Genomic DNA, 16,089 nt, shown 5'->3' on the forward strand with positions numbered 1-16,089 from the left:
TCACCGTCTCTGTGACCCCGTCCCTCAGCGTCTCTGTGACCCCATCCCTAACCGTCTCTGTTAGCCCGTCCCTAACCGTCTCTACGGCCTCGTCCCTAACCGGCTCTGTGACCCCGTCCCTCAGCGTCTCTGTGACCCCGTCCCTCACTGTCTCTGTGACCCCGTTCCTCCCTGTCTCTGTGACCCCGTCCCTCAGCGTCTCTGTGACCCCGTTCCTCACCGTCTCTGTGACCCCGTCCCTCCCTGTCTCTGTGACCCCGTCCCTCAGCGTCTCTGTGATCCCTTCCCTTCCTGTCTCTGTGACCCCGTCCCTCACCGTCTCTGTGAACCCGTCCCTCAGCGTCTCTGTGATCCCTTCCCTTCCTGTCTCTGTGACCCCGTCCCTCAGCGTCACTGTGACCCCGTCCCTAACCGTCTCTGTTAGCCCGTCCCTAACCGTCTCTGCGGCCTCGTCCCTAACCGACTCTGTGACCCCGTCCCTCACCGTCTCTGTGACCCCGTCCCTCAGCGTCTCTGTGACCCCGTCCCTTACCGTTCTGTGACCCCGTTCCTCCCAGTCTCTGTGACCCCGTGCCTCAGCGACTCTGTGACCCCGTCTCTCACCGTCTCTGTGACCCCCTTCCCTCAGCGTCTCTGTGACCCCATCCCTCACCGTCTCTGTGAACCCGTCCCTAACCCTCTCTGCGGCCCCATCCCTCAGCGCCTCTGTGACCCCGTCCCTTAGCGTCTCTGTGACTCCATCCCTAACCGTCTCTGCGGCCCCGTCCCTCACCGTCTCTGTGAACCCCTTCCCTCAGCGTCTCTGTGACTCCATCCCTAACCGTCTCTGCGGCCCCGTCCCTCACCGTCTCTGTGAACCCCTTCCCTCAGCGTCTCTGTGACCCCGTCCCTCAGCGTCTCTGTGATCCCGTTCCTCCCTGTCTCTGTGACCCCGTCCCTCACCGACTCTGTGACCCCGTTCCTCGCTGTCTCTGTGACCCCGTCCCTCAGCGTCTCTCTGACCCCGTCCCTCAGCGTCTCTGTGATCCCGTTCCTCCCTGTCTCTGTGACCGCGTCCCTCACCGTCTCTGTGACACCGTCCCTCAGCGTCTCTGTGACCCCGTCCCTCCCTGTCTCTGTGACCCCGTCCCTCAGCGTCTCTCTGACCCCGTCCCTCAGCGTCTCTGTGATCCCGTTCCTCCCTGTCTCTGTGACCGCGTCCCTCACCGTCTCTGTGACCCCGTCCCTCAGCGTCTCTGTGACCCCGTCCCTCCCTGTCTCTGTGACACCGTCCCACCCTGTCTCTGTGACCCCGTCCCTCAGCGTCTCTGTGATCCCTTCCCTTCCTGTCTCTGTGACCCCGTCCCTCACCGTCTCTGTGAACCCATCCCTCAGCGTCTCTGTGATCCCCTCCCTCACGGTCTCTGTGACCCCGTCCCTCAGCGTCACTGTGACCCCGTCCCTCCCTGTCTCTGTGACCCCGTCCCTCACCGTCTCTGTGACCCCGTCCCTCAGCGTCACTGTGACCCCGTCCCTAACCGTCTCTGTTAGCCCGTCCCTAACCGTCTCTGCGGCCTCGTCCCTAACCGGCTCTGTGACCCCGTCCCTCAGCGTCTCTGTGACCCCGTCCCTCACCGTCTCTGTGACCCCGTTCCTCGCTGTCTCTGTGACCCCGTCCCTCAGCGTCTCTGTGACCCCGTCCCTCACCGTCTCTGTGACCCCGTCCGTAACCCTCTCTGCGGCCCCATCCCTCAGCGCCTCAGCGACCCCGTCCCTTAGCGTCTCTGCACCCCATCCTTAACCGTCTCTGCGGCACCGTCCCTCACCGTCTCTGTGAACCCCTTCCCTCAGCGTCTCTGTGACTCCGTCCCTCCCTGTCTCTGTGACCCCGTCCCTCAGCGCCTCTGTGACCCCGTCCCTCACCGTCTCTGTGACCCCGTCCTTAACCGTCTCTGTGACCCCGTCCCTCCCTGTCTCTGTGACCCCGTCCCTCAGCGTCTCTGTGACCCCGTCCCTCCCTGTCTCTGTGACCCCGTCCCTCAGCGTCTCTGTGATCGCTTCCCTTCCTGTCTCTGTGACCTCGTCCCTCACCGTCTCTGTGAACCCATCCCTCAGCGTCTCTGTGACCCCGTCCCTCACCGTCTCTGTGACCCCGTCCCTCAGCGTCTTTGTGACCCCGTCCCTCACCGTCTCTGTGAACCCCTTCCCTCAGCGTCTCTGTGACTCCGTCCCTGCCTGTCTCTGTGACCTCGTCCCTCAGCGCCTCTGTGACCCCGTCCCTCAGCGCCTCTGTGACCCCGTCCCTCACCATCTCTGTGACCCCGTCCTTATCCGTCTCTGTGACCCCGTCCCTCCCTGTCTCTGTGACCCCGTCCTTATCCGTCTCTGTGACCCCGTCCCTCCCTGTCTCTGTGACCCCGTCCCTCAGCGTCTCTGTGACCCCGTCCCTCCCTGTCTATGTGACCCCCTCCCTCAGCGCCTCTGTGACCCTGTCCCTCACCGTCTCTGTGACTTCGTCCCTCACCGTCTCTGTGACCCCGTCCCTCACCGTCTCTGTGACCCCGTCCGTAACCCTCTCTGCGGCCCCATCCCTCAGCGCCTCTGCGACCCCGTCCCTTAGCGTCTCTGGACCCCATCTTTAACCGTCTCTGCGGCACCGTCCCTCACCGTCTCTGTGACCCCCTTCCCTCAGCGTCTCTGTGACCCCGTCCCTCACCGTCTCTGTGACCCCGTCCCTCAGCGTCACTGTGACCCCGTCCCTAACCGTCTCTGCGGCCTCATCCCGAACCGGCTCTGTGACCCCGTTCCTCAGCGTCTCTGTGACCCCGTCCCTCAGCGTCTCTGTGACCCCGTCCCTCCCTGTCTCTGTGACCCCGTCCCTCAGCGTCTCTGTGATCCCTTCCCTTCCTGTCTCTGTGACCTCGTCCCTCACCGTCTCTGTGAACCCATCCCTCAGCGTCTCTGTGACCCCGTCCCTCACCGTCTCTGTGACCCCGTCCCTCAGCGTCTCTGTGACCCCGTCCCTCCCTGTCTCTGTGACCCCGTCCCTCAGCGTCTTTGTGACCCCGTCCCTCACCGTCTCTGTGAACCCCTTCCCTCAGCGTCTCTGTGACTCCGTCCCTGCCTGTCTCTGTGACCTCGTCCCTCAGCGCCTCTGTGACCCCGTCCCTCAGCGCCTCTGTGACCCCGTCCCTCACCATCTCTGTGACCCCGTCCTTATCCGTCTCTGTGACCCCGTCCCTCCCTGTCTCTGTGACCCCGTCCTTATCCGTCTCTGTGACCCCGTCCCTCCCTGTCTCTGTGACCCCGTCCCTCAGCGCCTCTGTGACCCCGTCTCTAACCGTCTCTGCGGCCCCATCCCTCAACGACTCTGTGACCCCTTCCCTCCCTGTCTATGTGACCCCGTCCCTCAGCGCCTCTGTGACCCTGTCCCTCACCGTCTCTGTGACTTCGTCCCTCACCGTCTCTGTGACCTCGTCCCTCAGCGCCTCTCTGACACCGTCCCTAACTGTATCTGCGGCCCCATCCCTCAACGACTCTGTGACCCCTTCCCTCCCTGTCTATGTGACCCCGTCCCTCAGCGTCTCTCTGACCCCGTCCCTCAGCGTCTCTGTGATCCCGTTCCTCCCTGTCTCTGTGACCCCGTCCCTCACCGTCTCTGTGACCCCGTTCCGTCACCGTCTCTGTGACCCCTTCCCTCCCTGTCTCTGTGACCCCGTTCCTCCCTATCTCTGTGACCCTGTCCCTCAGCGTCTCTGTGATCCCGTTCCTCCCTGTCTCTGTGACCCCGTCCCTCGCCGTCTCTGTGACCCCGTCCCTCCCTGTCTCTGTGACCCCGTCCCTCACCGTCTCTGTGACCCCGTCCCTCAGCGTCACTGTGACCCCGTCCCTAACCGTCTCTGTTAGCCCGTCCCTAACCGTCTCTGCGGCCTCGTCCCTAACCGGCTCTGTGACCCCGTCCCTCAGTGTCTCTGTGACCCCGTCCCTCACCGTCTCTGTGACCCCGTCCCTCAGCGTCTGTGTGACCCCGTCCCTCACCATCTCTGTGACCCCGTTCCTCGCTGTCTCTGTGACCCCGTCCCTCAGCGTCTCTGTGACCCCGTCCCTCACCGTCTCTGTGACCCCGTCCGTAACCCTCTCTGCGGCCCCATCCCTCAGCGCCTCTGCGACCCCGTCCCTTAGCGTCTCTGGACCCCATCCTTAACCGTCTCTGCGGCACCGTCCCTCACCGTCTCTGTGAACCCCTTCCCTCAGCGTCTCTGTGACCCCGTCCTTAACCGTCTCTGTGACCCCGTCCCTCCCTGTCTCTGTGACCCCGTCCCTCAGCGTCTCTGTGACCCCGTTCCTCCCTGTCTCTGTGACCACGTCCCTCAGCGTCTCTGTGACCCCGTCCCTCACCGTCTCTGTGACCCCGTCCCTCCCTGTCTCTGTGACCCCGTCCCTCAGCGTCTCTGTGATCCCTTCCCTTCCAGTCTCTGTGACCCCGTCCCTCACCGTCTCTGTGAACCCATCCCTCAGCGTCTCTGTGATCCCGGCCATCACCGTCTCTGTGACCCCGTCCCTAACCGTCTCTGTGGCCCCATCCCTCAGCGTCTCTCTGACCCCGTCCCTCAGCGTCTCTGTGATCTAGTTCCTCCCTGTCTCTGTGACCCCGTCCCTCACCGTCTCTGTGACCCCGTCCCTCAGCGTCTCTGTGACCCCGTCCATCCCTGTCTCTGTGACCCCGTCCCTCAGCGTCTTTGTGACCCCGTCCCTCACCGTCTCTGTGAACCCCTTCCCTCAGCGTCTCTGTGACTCCGTCCCTCCCTGTCTCTGTGACCCCGTCCCTCAGCGCCTCTGTGACCCCGTCCCTCACCGTCTCTGTGACCCCGTCCTTATCCGTCTCTGTGACCCCGTCCCTCCCTGTCTCTGTGACCCCGTCCCTCAGCGTCTCTGTGACCCCGTCCCTCCCTGTCTCTGTGACCCCGTCCCTCAGCGCCTCTGTGACCCCGTCTCTAAACGTCTGCGGCCCCATCCCTCAACGACTCTGTGACCCCTTCCCTCCCTGTCTATGTGACCCCGTCCCTCAGCGCCTCTGTGACCCTGTCCCTCACCGTCTCTGTGACTTCGTCCCTCACCGTCTCTGTGACCCCGTCCCTCAGCGCCTCTCTGACACCGTCCCTAACTGTCTCTGTTAGCCCGTCCCTAACCGTCTCTGCGGCCTCGTCCCTAACCGGCTCTGTGACCCCGTCCCTCACCGTCTCTGTGACCCCGTCCCTCAGCGTCTCTGTGACCCCGTCCCTAACCCTCTCTGCGGCCCCATCCCTCAGCGCCTCTGTGACCCCGTCCCTTAGCGTCTCTGTGACTCCATCCCTAACCGTCTCTGCGGCCCCGTCCCTCACCGTCTCTGTGAACCCCTTCCCTCAGCGTCTCTGTGACTCCGTCCCTCCCTGTCTCTGTGAACCCGTCCCTCACCGTCTCTGTGACCCCGTCCCTCCCTGTCTCTGTGACCCCGTGGCTCAGCGTCTCTGTGATACCTTCCCTTCTTGTCTCTGTGACCCCGTCCCTCACCGTCTCTGTGAACCCATCCCTCAGCGTCTCTGTGATCCCGTCCCTCACCGTCTCTGTGACCCCGTCCCTCAGCGTCACTGTGACCCCGTCCCTAACCGTCTCTGCGGCCTCATCCCGAACCGGCTCTGTGACCCCGTTCCTCAGCGTCTCTGTGACCCCGTCCCTCACCGTCTCTGTGACCCCGTTCCTCGCTGTCTCTGTGACCCCGTCCCTCAGCGTCTCTGTGACCCCGTCTCTCACCGTCTCTGTGACCCCCTTCCCTCAGCGTCTCTGTGACCCCGTCCCTCACCGTCTCTGTGAACCCGTCTCTAACCCTCTCTGCGGCCCCATCCCTCAGCGCCTATGTGACCCCGTCCCTTAGCGTCTCTGTGACTCCATCCCTAACCGTCTCTGCGGCCCCGTCCCTCACCGTCTCTGTGAACCCCTTCCCTCAGCGTCTCTGTGACTCCGTCCCTCCCTGTCTCTGTGAACCCGTCCCTCACCGTCTCTGTGAACCCATCCCTCAGTGTCTCTGTGACCCCGTCCCTCACCGTCTCTGTGACCCCGTCCCTCAGCGTCTCTGTGACCCCGTCCCTCACCATCTCTGTGACCCCGTTCCTCGCTGTCTCTGTGACCCCGTCCCTCAGCGTCTCTGTGACCCCGTCCCTCACCGTCTCTGTGACCCCGTCCGTAACCCTCTCTGCGGCCCCATCCCTCAGCGCCTCTGCGACCCCGTCCCTTAGCGTCTCTGGACCCCATCCTTAACCGTCTCTGCGGCACCGTCCCTCACCGTCTCTGTGAACCCCTTCCCTCAGCGTCTCTGTGACCCCGTCCTTAACCGTCTCTGTGACCCCGTCCCTCCCTGTCTCTGTGACCCCGTCCCTCAGCGTCTCTGTGACCCCGTTCCTCCCTGTCTCTGTGACCACGTCCCTCAGCGTCTCTGTGACCCCGTCCCTCACCGTCTCTGTGACCCCGTCCCTCCCTGTCTCTGTGACCCCGTCCCTCAGCGTCTCTGTGATCCCTTCCCTTCCAGTCTCTGTGACCCCGTCCCTCACCGTCTCTGTGAACCCATCCCTCAGCGTCTCTGTGATCCCGGCCATCACCGTCTCTGTGACCCCGTCCCTAACCGTCTCTGTGGCCCCATCCCTCAGCGTCTCTCTGACCCCGTCCCTCAGCGTCTCTGTGATCTAGTTCCTCCCTGTCTCTGTGACCCCGTCCCTCACCGTCTCTGTGACCCCGTCCCTCAGCGTCTCTGTGACCCCGTCCATCCCTGTCTCTGTGACCCCGTCCCTCAGCATCTTTGTGACCCCGTCCCTCACCGTCTCTGTGAACCCCTTCCCTCAGCGTCTCTGTGACTCCGTCCCTCCGTGTCTCTGTGTCCTCGTCCCTCAGCGCCTCTGTGACCCCGTCCCTCAGCGCCTCTGTGACCCCGTCCCTCACCGTCTCTGTGACCCCGTCCTTATCCGTCTCTGTGACCCCGTCCCTCCCTGTCTCTGTGATCCCGTCCCTCAGCGTCTCTGTGACCCCGTCCCTCCCTGTCTCTGTGACCCCGTCCCTCAGCGCCTCTGTGACCCCGTCTCTAAACGTCTGCGGCCCCATCCCTCAACGACTCTGTGACCCCTTCCCTCCCTGTCTATGTGACCCCGTCCCTCAGCGCCTCTGTGACCCTGTCCCTCACCGTCTCTGTGACTTCGTCCCTCACCGTCTCTGTGACCCCGTCCCTCAGCGCCTCTCTGACACCGTCCCTAACTGTCTCTGTTAGCCCGTCCCTAACCGTCTCTGCGGCCTCGTCCCTAACCGGCTCTGTGACCCCGTCCCTCACCGTCTCTGTGACCCCGTCCCTCAGCGTCTCTGTGACCCCGTCCCTCACCGTCTCTGTGAACCCGTCCCTAACCCTCTCTGCGGCCCCATCCCTCAGCGCCTCTGTGACCCCGTCCCTTAGCGTCTCTGTGACTCCATCCCTAACCGTCTCTGCGGCCCCGTCCCTCACCGTCTCTGTGAACCCCTTCCCTCAGCGTCTCTGTGACTCCGTCCCTCCCTGTCTCTGTGAACCCGTCCCTCACCGTCTCTGTGACCCCGTCCCTCCCTGTCTCTGTGACCCCGTGGCTCAGCGTCTCTGTGATACCTTCCCTTCTTGTCTCTGTGACCCCGTCCCTCACCGTCTCTGTGAACCCATCCCTCAGCGTCTCTGTGATCCCGTCCCTCACCGTCTCTGTGACCCCGTCCCTCAGCGTCACTGTGACCCCGTCCCTAACCGTCTCTGCGGCCTCATCCCGAACCGGCTCTGTGACCCCGTTCCTCAGCGTCTCTGTGACCCCGTCCCTCACCGTCTCTGTGACCCCGTTCCTCGCTGTCTCTGTGACCCCGTCCCTCAGCGTCTCTGTGACCCCGTCTCTCACCGTCTCTGTGACCCCCTTTCCTCAGCGTCTCTGTGACCCCGTCCCTCACCGTCTCTGTGAACCCGTCTCTAACCCTCTCTGCGGCCCCATCCCTCAGCGCCTATGTGACCCCGTCCCTTAGCGTCTCTGTGACTCCATCCCTCACCGTCTCTGTGACCCCGTCCCTCCCTGTCTCTGTGACCCCGTGGCTCAGCGTCTCTGTGATACCTTCCCTTCTTGTCTCTGTGACCCCGTCCCTCACCGTCTCTGTGAACCCATCCCTCAGCGTCTCTGTGATCCCGTCCCTCACCGTCTCTGTGACTCCGTCCCTCAGCCTCACTGTGACCCCGTCCCTAACCGTCTCTTTTAGCCCGTCCCTAACCGTCTCTGCCGTCTCGTCCCTAACCGGCTCTGTGACCCCGTCCCTCAGCGTCTCTGTGACCCCGTCCCTCACTGTCTCTGTGACCCCGTTCCTCGCTGTCTCTGTGACCCCGTCCCTTCCTGTTTCTGTGACCCCGTCCCTCACCGTCTCTGTGACCTCATCCCTCACCGTCTCTGTGAGCCCGTCCCTCAGCGTCTCTGTGACCCCGTCCCTTACCGTTCTGTGACCCCGTTCCTCCCTGTCTCTGTGACCCCGTCCCTCAGCGTCTCTGTGACCCCGTCTCTCACCGTCTCTGTGACCCCCTTCCCTCAGCGTCTCTGTGACCCCGTCCCTAACCGTCTCTTTTAACCCGTCCCTAACCGTCTCTGCGGCCTCATCCCGAACCGGCTCTGTAACCCCGTCCCTAACCGTCTCTGCGGCCTCGTCCCTAACCGGCTCTGTGACCCCGTCCTTCAGCGTCTCTGTGACCTCGTCCCTCACCGTCTCTGTGACCCCGTTCCTCGCTGTCTCTGTGACCCCGTCCCTCAGCGTCTCTGTGACCCCGTCCCTCACCGTCTCTGTGACCCCGTCCCTTCCTGTTTCTGTGACCCCGTCCCTCACCGTCTCTGTGACCTCATCCCTCAGCGTCTCTGTGATCCCGTCCCTCACCGTCTCTGTGACCCCGTCCCTCAGCGTCTCTGTGACCCCATCCCTAACCGTCTCTGTTAGCCCGTCCCTAACCGTCTCTACGGCCTCGTCCCTAACCGGCTCTGTGACCCCGTCCCTCAGCGTCTCTGTGACCCCGTCCCTCACTGTCTCTGTGACCCCGTTCCTCCCTGTCTCTGTGACCCCGTCCCTCAGCGTCTCTGTGACCCCGTTCCTCACCGTCTCTGTGACCCCGTCCCTCCCTGTCTCTGTGACCCCGTCCCTCAGCGTCTCTGTGATCCCTTCCCTTCCTGTCTCTGTGACCCCGTCCCTCACCGTCTCTGTGAACCCGTCCCTCAGCGTCTCTGTGATCCCTTCCCTTCCTGTCTCTGTGACCCCGTCCCTCAGCGTCACTGTGACCCCGTCCCTAACCGTCTCTGTTAGCCCGTCCCTAACCGTCTCTGCGGCCTCGTCCCTAACCGACTCTGTGACCCCGTCCCTCACCGTCTCTGTGACCCCGTCCCTCAGCGTCTCTGTGACCCCGTCCCTTACCGTTCTGTGACCCCGTTCCTCCCAGTCTCTGTGACCCCGTGCCTCAGCGACTCTGTGACCCCGTCTCTCACCGTCTCTGTGACCCCCTTCCCTCAGCGTCTCTGTGACCCCGTCCCTCACCGTCTCTGTGAACCCGTCCCTAACCCTCTCTGCGGCCCCATCCCTCAGCGCCTCTGTGACCCCGTCCCTTAGCGTCTCTGTGACTCCATCCCTAACCGTCTCTGCGGCCCCGTCCCTCACCGTCTCTGTGAACCCCTTCCCTCAGCGTCTCTGTGACTCCATCCCTAACCGTCTCTGCGGCCCCGTCCCTCACCGTCTCTGTGAACCCCTTCCCTCAGCGTCTCTGTGACTCCGTCCCTCCCTGTCTCTGGGAACCCGTTCCTCACCGTCTCTGTGACCCCGTCCCTCCCTGTCTCTGTGACCCCGTCGCTCAGCGTCTCTGTGATACCTTCCCTTCTTGTCTCTGTGACCCCGTCCCTCACCGTCTCTGTGAACCCATCCCTCAGCGTCTCTGTGATCCCGTCCCTCACCGTCTCTGTGACCCCCTTCCCTCAGCGTCTCTGTGACCCCGTCCCTCACCGTCTCTGTGACCCCGTCCCTAACCCTCTCTGCGGCCCCATCCCTCAGCGCCTCTGTGACCCCGTCCCTTAGCATCTCTGCGACCCCATCCCTAACCGTCTCTGCGGCCCCGTCCCTCACCGTCTCTGTGAACCCTTTCCCTCAGCGTCTCTGTGACTCCGTCCCTCCCTGTCTCTGTGAACCCGTCCCTCACCGTCTCTGTGACCCCATCCCTCCCTGTCTCTGTGACCCCGTCCTTAACCATCTCTGTGACCCCGTTCCTCGCTGTCTCTGTGACCCCATCCCTCAGCGTCTCCGTGGTCCCATTCCCGCAGCACTAATGTTGTTTCGGCCTCTCTGCTCGCTGTAGGTTACTCCATCGGGAGGGCTGTATACGGGAACGCCTCCCTCTACGTGGTGGGTGCTCCCCGCTATCAGCACAAGGGAAAAGTCGTCGTCTTCGGCCCGGGAAGCAACAAGACCGATCGGGAACCAATGCAGCACATTAACGGAGAACAGGTTCGGTCCTCTGAGGAGGAAGAGAGAGAGAGAATCAGTGTGTGAGGGGTGTCATTGGACTGTGGGGCCCGAAGGTGTGGAGGGATATTCATTCTTTATCTAACTCCGGTAATGTGTGACCTTGATAGTGTGTTGGGGCGGTGGGAACAAACCATCACACCATCACTGCGGGAGTGTGTGATGCGACGGCGTGATGGGGCTGCGCTCTGTCTCACCCCGAAAGTGTTTTAGGACTGTGTGGCGGAAACTGCACTTTGTGTCTCTCCCTCCCAGGTCGGTTCCTACTTTGGCGCGGAGATCTGCGTCCTGGACCTGGATGGAGACGGTGGGACTGATCTGCTTCTGATCGGAGCTCCTCTCTACTACCAGCCTGGACACGGCGGAATGGTCAAGGTCTGCTCCCTCTCTCCCGAGGTGAGGGCCAGAGAAGGGCCGAGCACTAACATCTCCTAAACAGACTCCCCTCCCCGCTCTCCCTCCGCGCGTCTTAGTTCTATGTTATAGTGGTGAATGTTTACTTGGAGAGGCTAGAGGGAGTCGTTATTCTCCTAAGTACACAGAAGATAAAATAAAGATTAACTTTATGCATCACATGTACATCGAAATATCGAAACATACAGTGAAATGAATCGTTTGATTGAACGGCCAACACTGTCTAAAGCTTTAAAGGTTCAAAGATTAATTCTATTATAAAAGTATGTATTCAGAATACAACTCTGAGATTCGTCTTCTCCAGAAAAACCATGACTGCCGTTGAAAGAAAAGACATCATCCTTGCCCCGCACAAAAAAGGAGGATGAAACAAAAACTCACAAACCCCGAATCCCAACCCCATTAACCTCCGTCTTTCGAATGTGGGAGGAAACCAGCGCTAACGGAGGAAACCCACGCAGTCATGGGGAGAACTTACAGACTCCTAACCCCAAACTCCAGGAATTGAGGCCAGATCGGGGCGTTACGCGAGCTGCCATGCCACCGTGCTGGCCCTACCCAACGTGGTCCGCTATATTATAGTCTTGCTTAAAGTTATGAATAATCGTGAGAAAGCACTGATGAAAACTTTCATGGTCTTATCAAACTTCAATGTACAAGCGATCTTATAGAAACTTACGGAAGGAAATAGAATCAAAACTTGAAAAATATGTTTTACTCTGGGGAAAGAGAATGGGAGAAAATATTTATAGAAAGGTAATGAAGCGGAGCTTCTAGATGGGGCAAGTAATTTACTTATTAATTTAGAGATGCAGCACAGTAACGGGCCATTCTGGGCCACTGAACGCTCGCTGGTCAACTACACCTATGTTACCAACTATCTCCTAACCCCTAAGCCTTTGGAATGTGAGAGGGAACGGGAGCACCTGGAGGAAACGCACGTGACCACGCGGAGATCGTGCACACTCCTTGTAGGCAGCGGCAGGAACTGAACACCGGTCCCTGGCGCTGTAAGGCGTTACGCTAACTGATACTCTACCATGATGCCTACCATACAAGTTAAATATTGCAGGTACACGCCAAAGATCTGAAAAGAAAACGATTTCTTTTTGCTAGAGTTCTGTAGTAGTCTAAACACCGCAATCACAGCTATATGAAAAAAAATAGACAATTTCCTTGATCAGCAAAGGCGGAAAGTAAACTTACTGGGAGACACAAACCAATGAACTATTGACTGAGGAAATCCAAACAGTTAAGAGCCATAACTTGCAAAATGTTTGATACTTTATGCCAAAATGTATCCATGATTGCTTATCTCTATCATACCTGGAATAGTAGTGATCGTTCTTCTCCACTCTCTGTCCTTCCTCCACTCTCCCCCACCACCCACGAACTCCCGCCCCTCCTTCTTCCTTTGCCGTCTTCTCTCCCACCTCTCTCTCCTTCTTCCCCTCCTCTGTTTCCCACTTCTATTCCGTCCTCTTCCTCTCCGTCTCGCACCTCACTCCCCTGCTCCTCTCTCCCTCTCTGCTCCTATTTCTTTCTCTCCCCCCTCTCGGTTTACCCGATAACCTCCACCCCCCCCCCGCCGCAACTCTCTCCTCTCTCTTTCCCCCCATCCAACTCCCAGGGCAATTTCGTTTGCAACGGCTCGCTGCGAGGTAAAGAGGGGGATGGACTGGGACGTTTCGGGTCCTCCATCGCGGTCCTCCGAGACCTGAACGGGGACGGATTCTCAGACGTCGCCGTGGGGGCCCCGCTGGAGAACGACCATCGCGGCAGCGTCTACATCTACCAGGGCGTCTCCGGGGGGCTGGAGAAGGGCTACAGTCAGGTAAAGCGATAGGGGGACCGGGGGCTTCTCCTCCGATCGGGAGCTAACACAGTTTCTCCCTACAATGATTTCCTCCCTGCACAGCCTCTCTGTATCTCTCACCCTCTGTCTCTTTCTTTCCTCACCCCTCCCCTTCCCTGCTCTCTCCACCCCTTCCTCTCTATTTTTGCTAATAGGCAGAATGGGGTTGGCCGGGGAGATTAATGGGGTTGGGGAGGGTAAAGGGGCAGGGATAGGGTAAGTAGAGTTGGTGAAGATATATGTCTTCGGCGACGAAAGTTAATGAGTCGGGAGAAGGGTTAACGGGATCTGAGAGAGGTTAATGGAGTCGGGAAGATCAATGGGGTGTTACGTACCCTGTGATGGGTTAAAGAACCAGCAGGAATGGAAAACACCTTGGAGTCTGGTATTGCTGTTAACTAATGTTATTTATTAGTAACTATGCAATACAATAATATAAATTCAGATAAATCAAACAGATTAGCAAAGATTATATATATATATAAGTGTGGAAATGTGAAAACCCAGCTTCTTCAAGCCTAGGGGTAAAATGGACACAGCCTTACGATGATGGATAAAGTTCAGTTCAGTCTGTGGTATTGAGTTGAGCAGTGATGGAGAGGCAGAGAGGTGTTGTGATTGTTCGAGCAAGCCGATGCCGTCGATTCTTCCCGTTGTCCTCCGAAATCCTCTGGATGTCACCGAATGTGACCACAACAAGGGGACTGTTTTCTGTGGTGGAGTTATCAACCCAGGCGAGGGTTGGCCACACTAATAACTTCCCACCGGTCACACCTTTTCCACACTGTGAGAGCCACTGATCGATTCTCCTGATCGATCCTGTACAAACCCACCTTTCTGTGGGTACAATAAACCTCATCCAGTGTCCAAAACCAGGTGTGTCTAACAACCAGCCGACCTGGTATTTATCTCAGCATGCTGAACACCAGCTGTCCATCCAGTAGCTCCTCCCTTCTCTCTCTGTAGGAACTCAGAAGCTGGCAGTGTCCTTGCAGAAATTCCAAACAAACTGTGAGCAGTCTTCGTCACTCTCTCTCTTAATAACAAAGTGTTTGTGCTGCACAGCTCTCGCTCTCTCTTTTAAAAGCACAGTCCATAAGGGATAATTCAGGAACCCGTCACAGGCGTCAGTGGGGGTTAATGGTTTTGGGGGAGGATTAACAGGGCTGGTGAGGTGCGGGGTTAATGGGGTGGGGAAAAGTTAAAGAGTCAAGAGCGGAAACCGTGCCGGAATTATCTCCGCGGCCGGGATGGTAAACTTTCCCAAGGTGGTGGCGTTGCCAGCATTGTTACCGCTGCCAGGGGGATTTCCATTTCCAGGATGCTAACAGTTACCTGGGGAGTTAACTGGCTCTGATTCCTCTCTCCTCACAGCGAATCACTGGCGGCCAATTCTCCCCGTCCCTGATGTTCTTCGGACAGTCAGTGCAGGGGTCTATGGACATGACGGGTGATAAACTTACAGACATCGTGGTCAGTGCGGCCGGGAACGTCGTCCTCCTCCGGTGAGACCCGTCTCCACCGAGCCTCGTTACGTGACAACCGACCCCAAAAATGTCCAGCCTCCTGCGACCTCTGGTCTCAATACAGCCCGCCCTTAATACCCGGGTCGATAACCTCTGATCCACCATAGCCCTTCTCCCTTAGGCCTCTGACTCCACAATAGCGCTGAACACAGCCTGCAATCTGATGCGATCTCAGACTCCACCGTAGTCTGACCCCGCACTTCTCCGTCTTCAAACTTAACCCCCGATTCCTACCGCTCCCTCTCTTCCGTATTTCGGTATGGGGTAACAGTAATGGAGAGACCGATTTTCCTTCCTTGTGTGCAGTTCCAGCCCGGTACTGGAGGTAGACGTGGATCTGCAGTTCCAGCCGGAGGTGCTGGGTCTGCAGAGTTACCGATGTCCGTGGTCCGATTCCAAGACGCGGCTGGTCAACAACGTCAGCATCTGCTTTAATCTGTCAGTGAAGGGACATGCTCCTCCAGGTAACTCCTCCCTCCCCGTATTCCCTCCCTCCTCCCCCACTGCTGCCACAGAACAACATATTTTTGCATCGCATCAAACGTGTTCAGTTCTGGTCCCTTCATTGTAGAAAGGGTGTGAAAGCATCAGAGAGGGTGCCGAAGAGATTTACCGGAATATAGCCTGGATTAGAGAATCGAAATAGTTTAATGTAATTTCCAGTGCTTCGTTGTAAAGGAGAGCGACATAATTGATACTCTGGACCCGATGCAACACAAAAACGCAATAAGTATAGATACATAAGATGGCTTATATGGATAGATTGGTCGTATGTACATAGAGTGAGGCTAGGTATAGGGGTATCTGTACATAACGTGATTCTGACAGAGAGTGACGGGGAGTTGTGTGGGTCAGTGGGTAGAGGAGTTTGTCAGCCTTACTGCTTGGGGAAAGTGACTGATTTTGAGTCCAGTGGTCCTGGCGTGGATGCTACGTAGTCTCCTCTCCGATGTTAGTGGGACAAACAGTTCATAAGGAGGGTGGCTGGGATCCTTCACGATATTGCTGGCTCCTTTCCGGTAGTTTGCTGTATGTCCTTGTTGAGGGATAGGCTGCGAGTGCTGGTGACGCGTTGACCAGTTTTGACTACCTGTTGTAGAGCTTTCTTGTCCCCTAAGGTACCGTTTCCAATTCGCACGGTGATGTTATGATACTCTCGACGTATCTGTAGGAGGACGTGAGTATTTATGTACATAGTCCAGCTCTCTTCAGTCTTCTCAGAAAGTAGAGGCATTTTTGATTTGCTTGTTAGTGTAGGGTGTGTTCTGGGACCATGAGAGCCCGTGTCACCGATGTAAAGAGGGGTGTAGGTGGTGCATTTTTTTCTGAAGTCGAATACCATCTACTTTGCCTTAATGACATTGAGAAAGAGTTTATTTGCCCGGCACCGGGCCTTGAGCTCTTCCAGATCCTCTGGTATAGGCTGTTGGTGATGAGCCCGACTACTATAGAGTCCTCAGCGACCTTGGCAGTGTGATTACTCAGGGATTTGGCCGTGCAGTAAACCTGGTTTATACTTAAGGCTGATTTATACCTCTGCGTCTACGCGTCGCCGTAAGGTCTGCGTCGACGCAGACCCTACGCGAGAGCTTGCGTTGCTGCGACGCGCACCTCTCCCAAAGTGTAACCGCGCGACGCGGCCACGCAGACTGCAGCAGCTGTGATTGGTCCGCTTGGTAGACCTAAACTTCTTCGGTGTTGGCATCACCGGAAGAGGCTTCGCCGTAGTGAATTTTAAAACGCAAACAACAGGAA

General features: G+C 58.7%; 1 protein-coding gene across 8 annotated transcripts in view; it reads left to right on the forward strand.

Annotated features, from left to right (window-relative positions):
• The window catches only part of LOC140204723 (integrin alpha-X-like), a 119,276-nt gene that overhangs the window by 88,558 nt on the left and 14,629 nt on the right, over nt 1–16,089 (forward strand). For all 8 annotated transcript variants that reach the window (XM_072271445.1, XM_072271442.1, XM_072271443.1 and 5 more), the window contains exons 13-17: nt 10,373–10,521; nt 10,795–10,935; nt 12,584–12,787; nt 14,183–14,313; nt 14,641–14,798. In XM_072271445.1, coding sequence (XP_072127546.1) covers nt 10,373–10,521; nt 10,795–10,935; nt 12,584–12,787; nt 14,183–14,313; nt 14,641–14,798 — 783 coding nt within the window. The remainder of the gene's footprint in view (nt 1–10,372; nt 10,522–10,794; nt 10,936–12,583; nt 12,788–14,182; nt 14,314–14,640; nt 14,799–16,089) is intronic.

Source organism: Mobula birostris, chromosome 11 (assembly GCF_030028105.1).
Source record: "Mobula birostris isolate sMobBir1 chromosome 11, sMobBir1.hap1, whole genome shotgun sequence".
NCBI lineage: Eukaryota > Metazoa > Chordata > Chondrichthyes > Myliobatiformes > Myliobatidae > Mobula > Mobula birostris.